General features: G+C 56.0%; 1 protein-coding gene across 1 annotated transcript in view; it reads left to right on the top strand.

Annotated features, from left to right (window-relative positions):
• The window catches only part of CYTH4 (cytohesin 4), a 29583-nt gene that overhangs the window by 2238 nt on the left and 13576 nt on the right, over positions 1 to 13769 (top strand). Inside the window, exons 2-6 of the mRNA XM_054574420.1 lie at positions 6549 to 6631; positions 8616 to 8680; positions 9881 to 9947; positions 11380 to 11498; positions 12930 to 13010. Coding sequence (XP_054430395.1) covers positions 6549 to 6631; positions 8616 to 8680; positions 9881 to 9947; positions 11380 to 11498; positions 12930 to 13010 — 415 coding nt within the window. The remainder of the gene's footprint in view (positions 1 to 6548; positions 6632 to 8615; positions 8681 to 9880; positions 9948 to 11379; positions 11499 to 12929; positions 13011 to 13769) is intronic.

Here is a 13769-nt window from a genome sequence, read left to right as displayed (position 1 = left end):
TTAATGAAAGCACCTCCGTGGCTGAGTGACTGCCCCTCTTTGAGCTCAGATAAGTGGGCACTGTCATCACAGCCCGACCTGAACAGCGAACCAGCCTGCGGAGCCAGCCAGGCTTGGCTCAGTTCCCAGCTCCGTGCCAACGCACCGCCGGTCATGACAGGCCTCAGTTTCCCCACTCGTAGAATGGACAGGACAGGGGCAAAGGTCTCCTCAGGGCTGCCTCCCCTTCTCTAGCCACGGGTGTGTGACATCCAGGAACGGGTCGGTCCCCCTTCCCCAGGCCTGCCAGGAAGGTGAGAAGACCAGGCAACAAAGCCCCGACAGAACCAATGACAGTCTCAGGTTGTGCAGGAAGGATGAACGCTTTTAAAAATAGCACAGAGACGGCTTCGCTGTGGGGAGGAAGCTACACGAGGCAACCACAGAGCAGGCCGGGCGGGGAGCAGCTCCCCGAGACACCCGTCCTGCCCCGGGGGCCATCCCGCCCGGCCGAGGACCTGTGCCCTGAAGGCCCTGGGAGAGCAGCTCCTGCTGCCCTGGAAAAGGGGAAGCCAGGCCAGCTGTCCTGGAAGCAGGGCTGCACGCAGAGTGATTTCTAAAAATACGACGGGAAAGAGGAAGGAGAAAGGGGAAGTGGGGAGGGGAGGGGGAGATGATTGGGCGGGCACCGGGCTACACACGGGCTACAGGCTGCAGGCCTGGGCAGGGGGAGGAGGGTGGCCCCGGCCCAGGCGTGGGTGCGGTCGGGGTCTAAAGGTGACCACTGGGAGGTGTGAAGAGCACAGAGCTAAGTGTGGGGTAAAGGGAGCTTTGTAGGGGTGCCGGCTGTTATTACCGCGTTGCTATTCTTTGTGTTTTAGAGCTCTTACTATTATCCTTGTTATTATTAAAAATCTCCCCCCCCCCCCCCCCCCCGTGAGCCACACCAGTGCCTGAAACGGGCTTGGGATCAGAAGCGGGTGCTCTCGGCTGGGTTCTTCTCACACTCGCTGAACCTCAGTGCCCTCGGCTCTGAAATGGGAAGAAACCCCCACTTTTTAGCAAGTAGGTGAAGGGTGAGAAGGTCCCTGTGTGTCACATGATGGGTGCAGCGGTCTAGAGGCTGTCAGCCCTGTCCCACAGGTTCCAGTGCACATGGCCAGTGCCACCTGCTGGGGTCAGGGCCCCGACAGAGGGGCCAGTGGCCCGCGAGTATCCATGAATCTACCTGTCAAAGCACAAAAACAGCTGTACGAAGAGAAATGCGGGTAGCATCCCACCTGCCACGACGCCATCCCCCTCTCCTGGGAGCGCTGTGTTCCCACCACACCTGTGCCTCAGTGTCCCCTGCTCTATGGTGTTGGCTTTGTTTTATTTCTCACCCCAGACAGGGAAAGGGGCTCAGGGCGTAGGCGACATGCTGCATCTTGTCTTCATTCCCAAACGTGGAGGCACAGCCAGCATGCCCGCATGTCAGAATCTCCAGGGTTAGCGGCTGTTGGGGTTTGACGGTTCGTCCGCCAGAGGAGTAATGACCACTCTAAAGCCTCAGAACCCAGCGGGGCCTGCAGTGTGAACCTCGGCTCCCCCGCTTCCAGCTGTGCCACCTTGGGGGAGGCGCTTAACCCCTCTGAACCTGGGGTGTCTCGTCTACAGAATAAAATTAGAAATACCTTCCTTCTTCCAGAGCTGTCATCTGGATCAAATGAGATAGTGGACGGGCGAAGCCTAGAGCACGCAGGGCCTGGCACATAATAGGTGCTCAACTAGCATGCCTTTCCTTAACCCATGGCTTGGCTTGTTTACTGAGATGTGGGGCCCCAGATCTGCCGCAGCAAGAGGGAAGGAGTTGAGGGACCTCGAGGGAGGAGCGCAGGAGGCCCTGCGGGGGAGCCGGAGAGGGAGAGTCCGCTCCTGGGCAGAGGGGAGGGAGGTGTTCTAGGCAAGGGGAACAGCACGTGCAAAGGCCTGCGGAGGGAAGGACCCATGAGAGCAAAGGAAGGGTGGCCCGCAAGGCCTCGCGTGGAGGGCGGGGGCGTGGGCACTTGTGCGATGCGATGGGGGTGCATCAGCAGGACCGCTGGGCCCCGTGGAATCTGGGATCTTTATCCCCAGGACAATGGGACGCCATGGGGTTGGAAGGACAGAGGGGAGGCAGGGATACATGGAGAGGCCCTGCATCGGTCACCCAGAGACAGGAGCCAGGGGCCTGGGTGAGAGTGGGGGCCATACAGACAGAAAGAAGACAGGCAGATGGGGCTTGGTGAGGGAGGAGGCGTGAGGATGAGAGAGAGGTGAGTGCCCAGGTGCTTCCTGGGGCCTGGACAGGAGGGGTCTCAAGAACCATCCCAGAGCCCGGGGAACTCAGAAAAAATTGAGGGGAAATTCTAGGACTTCCGTTTTGGTCAAAATGACAAACAAGATGGCAGCCAGTGCCCAGGGGGCTGGCAGGGTCTGAAACTCAGGGAGGGGCTGGAACTGAGGGTGTGCATGTGGCAACGTGGCCCCAGGGAGGATGAGGGAAATAAGGAGAGCCGGTGGGGAAAGGAGGAGTAAGCCCAGACCAGGCCGCGGGAGCCCAGGGTGCAGCCCTTCACCAGCTACATTGGGGATTATGGGTAGAAAGGCTGGAACCAGACTGGCTTCTCGCCAGCAAGCAGCCCCTCTGGAATCCACATGGCCTCCACCAGGAGGGGTACCTGGGCCAGAAACCCCCCTCTCAGGACACAAGCCCCAGCCAACAGGAAGACAGTAGGAAGTAAACAAACTAAACAAAAAAGTCTGCCCTTTTACCCCAAAGTCAACTAGAGGTGACTGGGTTTTTCCATGACAGAACTCAGCCTCCCTCCAACTCCCTCCTGACAGAAGACTTCCCAGCCTGCAGTGTGGCCTCCCCTGCCAGGCCCCTGCTCCCGTCTCCACGTGGATGGCCCCACATGCCTTCTATTCTGGCATGTTCCCACAGCTGCCGAATCCTGGTCCACAGTCTTTCCTGGGTACCGGCAAACCAGGGTCCTAATCCCAGCATTGCCATTTCTTGGCTGTGTGACTTAGGGCAAGTCACTTTACCTCTCTGAGCCTCAGTACCTTCAACTAAAAAATACCCACTTTACAGAGCGGTAAGGATTAAATGACCCAATTTATATGAAGCTGCTGGCATGGAGTAGCTGTTTTTGAGCTTGAAGCTTAATGGAACTGTTGCTTTGTCTGCTGGTGTGAGTGCCACCTCCCCGACTTCCTGGAACCAGGAACTCTAGACCCACAGAGCTCAGAGTTGCAGAACAGAAAGGAAAACTTCCAAGTGAGTCGCTAGGAGGGTGGTAGTGGAGCCCCTCGCCTCCGCCCTTGTTCCTGGATCTGTGTAGATTACCTACCGGGGACAAAGCACCATCTAATAGCCGTTGATTCAGGGTACAGGGGATGGTGCCCATCCAAGTAGGACAATGTCTCCAAGCTGACACCTCAGCTGCACATTCAAGAGGCTGTTCCATTGCTCCAGTCAGCCAGCATCTTCTGGTGGTAAAATGCTGAGGGGACCGGCAGGACCCGTGGCCACATGTTCCTCCTGCACCTCCTTCACTATAAAGAGGGTCCCTCGGTCTAATGCGATGTCATGCAGTGTTCTGTGTCAGTGGATCACACCTTCTGGAAGCCCTTGGATACTGAGGCTGCCCGAGGCTCTGTGGGCAGGAAAAGCCACCACATACCCAGGACATGAGTGGATGCCAGTCATGATGAATTGCTGGCCTCTGCAGAATAGAAAAGAGTTAGTGTAATCAGTTTGCTACCAAGTTACTGGTTGGTTTTCTCAAGACACAGGGATCTCTCTTGCTGGCAAGTCACGTGTTCAGCAGCGGTATTAGCTGGGGAAGCCTGGGTGAGTGGGTCTGGCCTCCACGCAGGCCACACGGCATTTTTATTCATGAGCCATTGTACTGCACTAGGCTGGCCAATCAGAGACTGGCTGATGTTTCCCTGGACAAGTCATTCTGTTTGCTTGGTGGTTTAGTGCCTCTCCTGAGACGGATGCTTGCTGGGGCCTTACCAAAATCTTCCCATTCGGTGTCCACTCCCACAGGGCCATCCACTTGCCTCTCCCCCAGACCTCTCTGTTCCTAGTCTTCTAATGTTTCTTCTTTTCAGCCTCTGACCAAGCCCCCTACTGCCCAAGAATGCACATATATTCCTGCCTCCTGACACTTCTCTCTCCACACAAAACGGAGGACCAAGTGCCCTGCCCAAAACTCTGCCCTGTGGGAGGACTTCTCAACACTCTCTTTCTAGAACACCTTTGAGCAGGACTGTAGTTCAATAGCTGTCTGGGTTTTACTTGCACCCAAACACTGAACCACCCATCCTAAAACCAAACCCGGGCATTTTCCTCCTTTGTCAGAAGGTCACAAGAGACCCACCCATGCAGACCTGGTGTGAGCTGAGGGACAAGCCTTGGTGCACTAGCAGTGGGTGACGGGGGGTCTGCGCCACCTGTTCATGGAGCTCACTGGGGCCTTCTGGTTCTGCTCATGCTTGTTCCTAGGTAAACCACTTGCAAAAGATTGCTATTGGGCTCACTTGACTTTATGACTTGATAGATCAGACAGACCCATCTTGGCTACTTAACCAAAGGAATCACTACCATATACACTCGCCACAGTGTTGCAGAACCCTTCCCTCTGGGGACACAGCTTCTTCTGCAGTCAATAGATTTGGAGTCTGAAAACTGGTTCAGGTCCAGAAACGAGGCAGACGTCTTGACTTTTTGTGCTGTAGCTGCCCTTTGGGAGGGACATGTCCTTAGGTGAGGTAGCTCCATTTGGCTGAGGTAGTATCCTGGGGAGACACTCAGCTGTAAGAGACCAGCAGGCTACCTGCTCCCAACCCCCAGCAGCTGAGAGAATGGGCACCTTGGTCCGGAGGAGGAGCACGGCATGGCACAACATAGCATCCATTATACACATGTTGGACCCTTACCATATGTCAGACGCTTACTGGATGTTTAACGAAATTTGACTCTTTTAGTCCTGACAACCAAGCTCTAGGTAAGGATTATGGTTCAGGTTTCTCAGATAAGGACACTTATTTGGTTAAGTTGCAGGTTTGACCACTGTAAGGAAAAGACTCAGCATAACTGTGACTGAAACATTCCCAAAACTTACTTCTCTCTCATTGCAAAGTCCAAGTGGGTAGCTGCTGGTTGAAGTAAATATGTTGACTTTTCTCCACACAGTTGCCCAGGGCCCAGGCTCCTTCTAGCTTGCTGCCCTGCCATCTCAATTCCCAGCTTTCATCACAAAGTCTGAGATGGCTGCTTAGTCAACAGGAGAGAGAAGTAGGGAAGTGGAGGACTTGATAGTCTCTCTGTATTTGTTCAGGAGAGGTAGTATCTGTCCTTGTAAAACCTGTAAGAAACATGGCCAGGCACTAGATCTGAAAGTCAGGGAGGATTTGCATAAGCAGACAGGAGAAGGCATGCAGGTGGAGGAACTGCATAGGCAAAGGTGGGGGAGTAAGAATGAGAGTTAGACCATTCGGGGGCAGTGAGGAGCTGGCAGCCTGGACTGGCAGCTCTTGCTGAGAATGGTGGGGCAACCTGGCTGGTGAGGCTGGAGAGACTGTGGGGGACCAGGGTGAGGACTTTTTTCCTGAAGTGATGGGGAGTTCATGGAGATTTTGACCAGGAGAGTGCTGTGGATGGAACAGGAAGCACAATGTGGGGTAGAGGTAAGCTAGCTGAGCTGGATGTGGGAATTGTCATAGCACCTTGTACAGAATTCTGACCAACACACACTTATCTCCTTTCATTCATTTTCAGGTGAAATGGAAAAAGCTTAGTAGTCAGGCCAATCCAAGATCAGCCCTGGTTCAGCAACTTGTCCCTGTGGGACCTTAGCCAGGTCACCTCACCTCTCTGAGCCTCAATGTCTAGGGCAGAAACTGTGAAATATTCCCCAAAATCCAGTTTTCCCATCTCACATAGTAAGAATATCGGGACCACTCTACTACAGGCTCATTTTCCAGGCTCCCTTGCAGCTAGATGTTGCAATGTGACCACACCTGGCCAATAGAGTGTGAAGCAAAATGATACACAACTTCCTGGTTGTGCAAATAAATAAGTGAACAAATTATAAACATATAATCCCGTAAAGGAATAAACTAAAGTTTCAGGGAAGAATGAATGCCTTCAACAGGTATTTTATTGAGTACCTGCTTTGTGTCGGGCTCTTTCTAGCTGCTGAGGATGCAGCAGTGAACAAAAGAGTTGAAGTGCCTGCTTTCATGGAGCTGAGAGTATAATGAATGCAGTAGAGAAGATACAATTACACAAGATAATTTCTGGGCAAACAGAAAGCTGGGTAGGAGAAGAGGGTCGGGGAGAGGCTGACTTAGAGAGGTCAAGGAAGGTCTCTTGAAGATGGTGAGACCTGAACCCAGGCTTGAGTGAAAAGGGCTGGAAAGTCATGGGTTTCTGGAGGGAAGAGGGGCCTGAGAGCTAAGCGGTGTGGTTGGAGCAGAGTGATGGAGGGGAGGCCCGTGAGTGAGGCAGTGACCACAGGTTCTCCTTTCTCCAGACCCAGCGGAGCTGAGCAGTGGGGAAACCGAGGAGCTGCAGCAGATCAAATGGCACCGGCAGCAGCTTCTGGAGGACATCCAGGTGAGCGCACGTTCACATGCACACACAGACAAATACATGTACACACACACGTTCACACCGACACACCCTCCAGCCACACGCACCCACAAACACTCAGGCATGCTCGAACTCCTCCCACTCACTCCTGACCCAGCCTGGTCAGAGAGGAGGTTCTATTCCAGCCACACCCAGCCTCAGTCCAAGCCCCCAGGAGTGGGGAGAACAGACTCCCCAGGGGACCTCCCTCGCTGCTGGACCGAGCTGCCAGGAGAGAGCCAGAAGAGCAGGGAGGGAGGAGCAGCAACAGAGTAAGCCCCTCTTGTGTGTGGAGCTCGCCTGGGGCGCTATACACCCCATCACTTGGTAGCTTCTGCTCCTACTTGAATGGCTTCGGTCCACTCTCATCCCCACGCTGAGCCTCAGCTTCATCCCTCTCCCCCCAAAGGGAGGATCATTTAGCCGGCACTTACCAATTCACCGGTTTTTCAGGGGTTAGCACATCTGGCTCTCAGCAGCCTCCTGAGACGGGCCCTGGTTCTGTTCCTGGAATGTGCTGAGTTCTGTCCTGCCTCTGGGCCTTTGCACTCATGGTTCCCTCTGCCCGCGACTCTCCCCAGCTCTCGTCACGGCTCCTCCTCATTATTTCACATGCCGTCTCCCCTTAAAGGCTGCCCTGCCCACCCTGGCTACCGTTGCTGGGGTCCCACCCCACCCTGACACACACTCACCTCCTGTGGCAGGGGAGAATGAAGGTACAGAAGCATTTGCTCCGCAAGGATTTTACTGAGCACCTACCACGTGCCAGCCTTTCCCTATCACAGGCGGTCATTACTGTGATCATTTTCTGCACAGTCATTTCACATCCCCATGGCTGCCATGATCCCAGCCCCGCTAGACTGTGAGCCTGGGTCTGTCTTGCCCACCACTGTATTTGCAGCCCAGTAGTCAGAGCATAGTAAGTGCTCAGTTAATACTTGCGAGTGAGCCCTCATCTTATTTGTGGGGAAGCCACTCAGTGATTCAGCTGAGATCACATGGACAGGAGCTGATTGGGCACAGATATAGGCTCCAGGTCCCGCTGTGCTGTCCCTGGGTCCCGGGGCAAGCCCCTGGGACCGCACCATCCACAGATCTCAGGGGAGGTAGGGAAGGACTGGGTCCCTTCTGGGGACGCATGCTGCTGCATGGAGATGCTGGACAAGATGCCACTTCGCCCTGTCTGCTCAGTGATGGCAGTTGGCAGAGACTGGACTTCTCCTCTGCTACCAGGCACCCCGGGCAGCGCCAAGAGGAAACAGACTTGAGGCTTGATTCTAATCAGAGGCTTGAAGTCAGACCTTAGACATGTCCCTTTGCTTTGTATGCCCCAGTGTCCTCTTCTGCAGATTCCATGGGGATTGCAAAGTCCCTGCATTTTCTAGTACCTGGTGCACCCACGGTGCCTGACACACAGCGGGCATGGACTCAGGGACACATGTCAGAGTAAACAGATGGAAGGAAGCTGGGGAGAGGCTGGGTCCCTCACAGGGCTGGACTCTGTGCCTCCTTTGTGTGTGTGGGGGGGGGGGGGCGCAGGGGGAGCCACGGGAGGAGCCTGAGTAGGGGCGGGGCAGGCGCCAGGCGGGCTTCAGAAGGATGGCAGCTGGGTGGAGACAGGCTCTTCGGGTGGGCGTGGCTAGAGGGCGGGGGACTTCACAGCTGCAGAGGGGAGAGGTTGGAAGGCCAAAAAGAGTCGGGGAAAGGGTGGGCCCTTGGGGGCTGCCTTCCCAAGTGAGGAGATGGTAGAAGAAGGGGCACGGACAAAAGCAATAGTTTGTAGTTTGGTCTGGGACCTTGGGGATATGAAACATCTGGGGTGGGGATCTATCAGGAAAGAGCAACTTGGGAGTCATGCCCAGGGTGGGCGTGGGTATGGGGGAGGGCCGTGAAACCCTGTCTATCCCAGGTTTTGCTCCCCAACTATCCCTCCCCATTTACGCCCCTCTCTCCTCCCCTCACCCCACAGAAGCTGAAGGACGAGATCTCAGATGTGTTTGCCCAAATCGACTGCTTCGAGATGGCGGAGGAAAGGTGAGGGGCCTGGGCAGGGGACCCCAAGAAGCTGCCCCGGTGGCTTCCTAGGGGTGTCACACATCATGAATGGGCAGGGGCCACGCCTGGTCTGGGATCCTGGTGAAGTCAGGGGTCAGGCCCCCAGAGGAGGAGGGAGCGATGCTGAGCCAGAAACAGGGCGGCCATGACGCTCCATCGCGCTAGCCTTGTCCTGGTCTCCAGACAGTCCCTCTCTTGAGAGACCGCCCCATCCCCCAGCCTCTGCGCCCAAAGCCTCTTCCAACCCACCCTGACCCAACCCTTGACCAACCGCCACACAGGAGCATCCTGGGAAGGGTTTGGGAGGAGGAAAACTCAGCCCCAAAGATGAGGCCAGGGAAGCCAAAGGCCTTGAGGGGGCGGGAGCCTGACCCGAGGCAGGACCGAGGCTGGTTTCCTTCACCCCACCCACAGGCTGCCATTCACACTGCCTCTTCTGTGGGGACACTCCCACTGGCTCTGTGACCTGGGCTCGTCCCCTCCCCTCTCTGGGCCTCAGTTTCCCCACTTGTGAGATGAGAATGTTGGTCCCTACATAACCCTCTAGGGCCCCAGGACACTGACTCCTCTGTCCAGTGTCCCAGGGAACCCCCGCCCTGCCCCTGCCCCCCTTAGTTCTCTGCTGCCTCTGATGCCCCCTGCCCGGCCCCCGACAAACGCAGACAGACGCCCACGCATGCTCACAAGGCCCTGTCTCCAGGCTCCCTGGTTAGGCCGCAACAACAATACCACAAAATTTCCAGAGCACCTACCGCCATGTCTTTTCTGCGCTGTAACCTCCCAACAGCTCTGGGAGGCAGGTGGCAATGTCACCCCACTTTACAGATGAGGAAACGGAGGTGAAGTGATTCTCCCTCAGGGGCTGTGCCAGCAAGGGGTGGGGCGCGACGTGAACCAGGGGCTGGCCCCCTAGCCGTGCTCTCGCCCCCAGCCTCTCCGGGGTCTTGCCCGCACGCCAAGCACAGGGCCCTCTGACCGCCCCTCCTGCAGCAGCGCGGGGCCCTTGCAGCCGTGGCGCGGGGCCCGTTGGAAGAATCTGGTGTGAGAGCTCCGGGAGGACCCTAGGGAATATTGGCTCTAGCTCAGGGGGGTCTGCAAAGTGTCTGAGGGTCGTTGGGGATTGGAGTGGGGTGCCCTTGAGCCCTGGGACAGCCCACACTGACATCCGCATGTTTACAGCCGGGTGGCCCAAAAGGAGAAGGAGCTATGCATTGGGCGCAAGAAGTTCAACATGGACCCCATGAAGGTAAGCAGTTGCGAGGTGCTGCAGGCTGGGCACCTCCGTAATGTTCTCTTGTTTCCCTCAACTGACATAATAACCTGCCTTACAGATGAGGAAACCGAGACCCCGCAGGGCTCACATCACACCCAGTCATGGGCAGGGCTCTGTCACCCACAGCAGAGCAGCCCCGGGTATGAGGTGGGAGCCAGGAAGTTGGGGGGGGGCGGGGGGTGTGGAGTCTGTGGTGGCCATGGGCTTCGAGTCCCTTGGCACGAGGCCACTGTTTCCCCCTCTGTGAGCGAGGCATGGGACAGGGTGACTCTTACCTTCTGGAGCTGTCTCCAGAGGTGTCTTCCAGCCACTCGGCGTCGGGGAGCCAGAGCGGGGGTGCAGGCCCAGAGCGCGGGGGACGCAGCTGCTGCTCTCCCCGCCCCAACCCCACTGGCCTCAGAGCGGCCTGGCCCCCAACCCTGGCCCCGAGCAGTGGCTGCGGGCCCCTTTCCCGCAGGGACAGACAGGAGAAGCCCCAGCCGACACACAGAGGGGGGCCAGGGCAGCCCAGGGCCCGGGAAACGCACCGCTCTGTCTCGGGGCCACTGCCTCATGCGCCCATTCGCCCCCCCGCAGCTGCACAGGGGGCCCTGCCGCGCCCACAGGGAGCGCACACGCCCACTGACACCCACTCCCCACCCGAGCCCCTGGGGTCTCCAGGGCCCTGTGCCTGTCATTCAGGGCCCCCCTCCAACTGCCCCCCCATCTCCCACAAGCCTCTCTTTCTCCGAAAGGAGCAGGGACATGAAATCACAGAAAACCAGAGGCCAACGCCTCAAATTCCTAACATTACACCAACATGCTCCCAAGCACTTGGGTCATGGGGAGAGATGTTTGTGATATTGTCAAATCAGAAGAACAGGTTTCAAGGTGGAAGGCATGGCACACTTTCACTTTCAGAAAGAAAGGAACAGAAAGTCGCCCCCATGGGAACTGTCTACCTCCAAGTGGCAGGACTTGGGCAAGTTCTTTTTTTGATTTTGCTGTTTTTTCTAATTTTTATGCAATAGACATAAGCTACCTGCAAGAAAAAAAAATAAAGAAACACTATTTTTAAGTAATGTGAACTTTAAGGGACAAAAGAAATGGCTAAGCATTGAATCTTAAAAATTATAAATCAGTGGAATCACTGATGCGTATAATCAAAGAGCGTCAGACTGAAGGGAACCTAGGGGAGCACCTGCCATGAACATGCCTCATTGCAGAAACCGTACCTCTCTTTGCATGCCTCCAGTGATGGGGAACTCACCACCTTACAAAGGCATCTTCTGTTAAGGAGGGATACAGCTTCCCAGACCAGTCTGTGCCAATGCCATAGGGCTCTGGTCGCAGGGTCTCGCTCCCATCCTCCTCCCCAGGCTGGCTGCTCTGAGGTGATGCTCATGTCTCTGCGCACCACTTGCAGGGCATCCAGTATCTCATTGAGCACAAGCGGCTGGCCTCCAACGCCCAGGATATCGCCCAGTTCCTGTACAAGGGTGAGGGCCTCAACAAGACGGCCATCGGCACCTACCTGGGAGAGAGGTAAGGGGGCGGGGCCTTAGGGAGGCAGGGAATGAGGGTGTGTTGGGTGTGCAGGTGAGTGAGGAAGTGAATTATGTCAGGAAAGTCACCTCCTGGAGCTTGAGGAGGCGAACATCACTCCCTCCAGATTCTGAACCAAAGCCCACCTCCTTCCTTTCTTCTTCCATTTATTCAGCAAGTAGAGATTTGTTAGTATCTGCTGTATGCCAGGCACTCTTCTAAGCCCTGAATTTACACCAGTGATCAAGACAGACAAAACTCCTGCCCTCAGGGAGGTATGTACCAGTGGGGAAGACAGGTTCCCAAATATTTCAAACATGCTAGAAAATTATACACTCTTTGGAATGCAAATAAAGCAGGGAAGGGAGGTGAGAGGGGCCGGGGGCCGCAGATCAAGAGCTGTGACATCGGTGGGGGACAGGAATGGTCTCGTGGACAGGGCTGGGTGGACATCTACGGGGAGGGCATTCCAGGCAGAGGGAACAGCACATGCAAAGGGCCCAGGACAGAAGCACGCTCAGAAGAGTAGTCTGAGAGGACCCTTCTGGCTGCGGGGCCGGGGGCCTTGGACTGTAAAGGACCTGGGTGCTCAGCCAGCCAGCCGGCAACCACTCTCCCAGGCTCCCCAGGGGACGCGTTTCTTCTCCTGTGCAAGCAGGGAACACAGGTGGCGAGAAGGGCGGCACTTCCTGATCCAAGGGCTGGGAAGAGGGAGGAACATGGTTTGGCGGGGTTGTCTCCATTTTGCAGAGCGCCGCTCCTCTGCCCAGAGCCCTCTCGCGGGTCCCTGCCTCCTCGCCGGCTACTTCCCGCCCCCTTCCCTTGCTCTCCTCCAGTCTCCCCAGCCTGCTCTTCCCTGAGCGTGCGTCTGTCCTGGGGCCTTTGCCCATGCTGTTGCATCTGCCTGGACTGCTCTTCCCTACAAGTCTACCCTGCTCTCTTCTTTCAAATCCCAGTCAAACATGCCCTCCCCACAAGGCCATCCCTGACCACACACATGTCACAGCCCTTGACCTGTGGTCCCCGGCCCTTCTCACTCCCCTTCCCTGCTTTATTTGTGTTCCAAAGACTGTATATTTTTCTAGCATGCTTGAAGTATTTAGGGAGGTCAAGTGGCTTGAGAGGTGTCACCCAGCAGCAGGCAGTGACAGAGGAAGGCTTTGACTCAGGGAAGGCCCCCACCGCCCTGGGTGCAAGCCGCGCTGGTGAGCCATGGGCGCGGTGGGCTCTGTTCATGTTCCGGAGGCTTGGTGTTCAGGCGGGAGGGCGCGTGACGTGGGGTCAGACAGATGCGAGCAGGCCAGGGGGTGGCTGGATCCAGACGGAGGACACCTATCCCCTCTTGTCCCTCACCCACCTCCGTTCCCTCTGAGAGGCAGGGACCAGAAGGTTCCCCAGTGCATCGTACCCTCCCTTCCGCCCGCCCCCCAGGGACCCCATCAACCTGCAGGTGCTACAGGCCTTCGTGGACTGCCACGAGTTCGCCAACCTCAACCTCGTCCAGGCCCTCAGGTGAGCGGTCCCGGGCCCGGCCCTGGACGGGGGCACAGCCGGGGTGGGGGGCACTGGGGCCATCACGGGCCACGTGGTGAACAGCACAAAGTGTCAGGAGCAGAAATGAATGAGTGATAGTGCCCGCCTCATACAGCTGAGGTCGGTGAGAGCATTGGCGTGGATTGCGTGAAATAGCACCTGGTTCATTCCTGCTAAGACTACTGGTGTTATTCCCTTACAACATTGCTATAATAATGTTTAATCACTATAACCATTATTACTATTACTACTGCCGTTCCCACGACTTTTCAGAATCGTGCTTGTTTTATTTTATTAATAGCCTGTATTGCCTTATTATTACTTATTATTTTCTAATTAGGCTATTCTCATTCCTACTGTTCTTTTTACAACTATGGGAGGCTTTATAGTATAATGGCTGGGAGCACAAAGTCTGGAGCCAGACTACCGAGTTCATATCCCAGCCCTGCCATCCACCCCCTGTGTGGCCTTGGACAAGTTGCAAAAACCTCTCTGTACCTCAGTTTCTTCATCTGTAAAATGGGGATAATAAGAGTACCAACCTTATACAGTGGTGAGGACTAAATGGGAAAATGCTTAACATTGGGTCCACAGTAAATGTTTAGGAAGCCTTGGGAAATTGGCTCCCAAAAGGGGGCATATGAGCTGGGCTTTGAAGGATGAATAGGAGTTTTCAAGGCAGAGAAGAAAGAAGCCACCACTATCCAGGCAATGTGCCCTCCCTCCAACTGCCAAGCT

The sequence above is a fragment of the Pteronotus mesoamericanus genome, unplaced genomic scaffold (genome assembly GCF_021234165.1).
Source record: "Pteronotus mesoamericanus isolate MK-2021 breed Mesoamerican mustached bat unplaced genomic scaffold, CSHL_Meso_final contig_263, whole genome shotgun sequence".
Classification (NCBI taxonomy): domain Eukaryota; kingdom Metazoa; phylum Chordata; class Mammalia; order Chiroptera; family Mormoopidae; genus Pteronotus; species Pteronotus mesoamericanus.
Note: the sequence above shows the minus strand (reverse complement) of the source record. Positions and strands in the feature narration are given on the sequence as shown.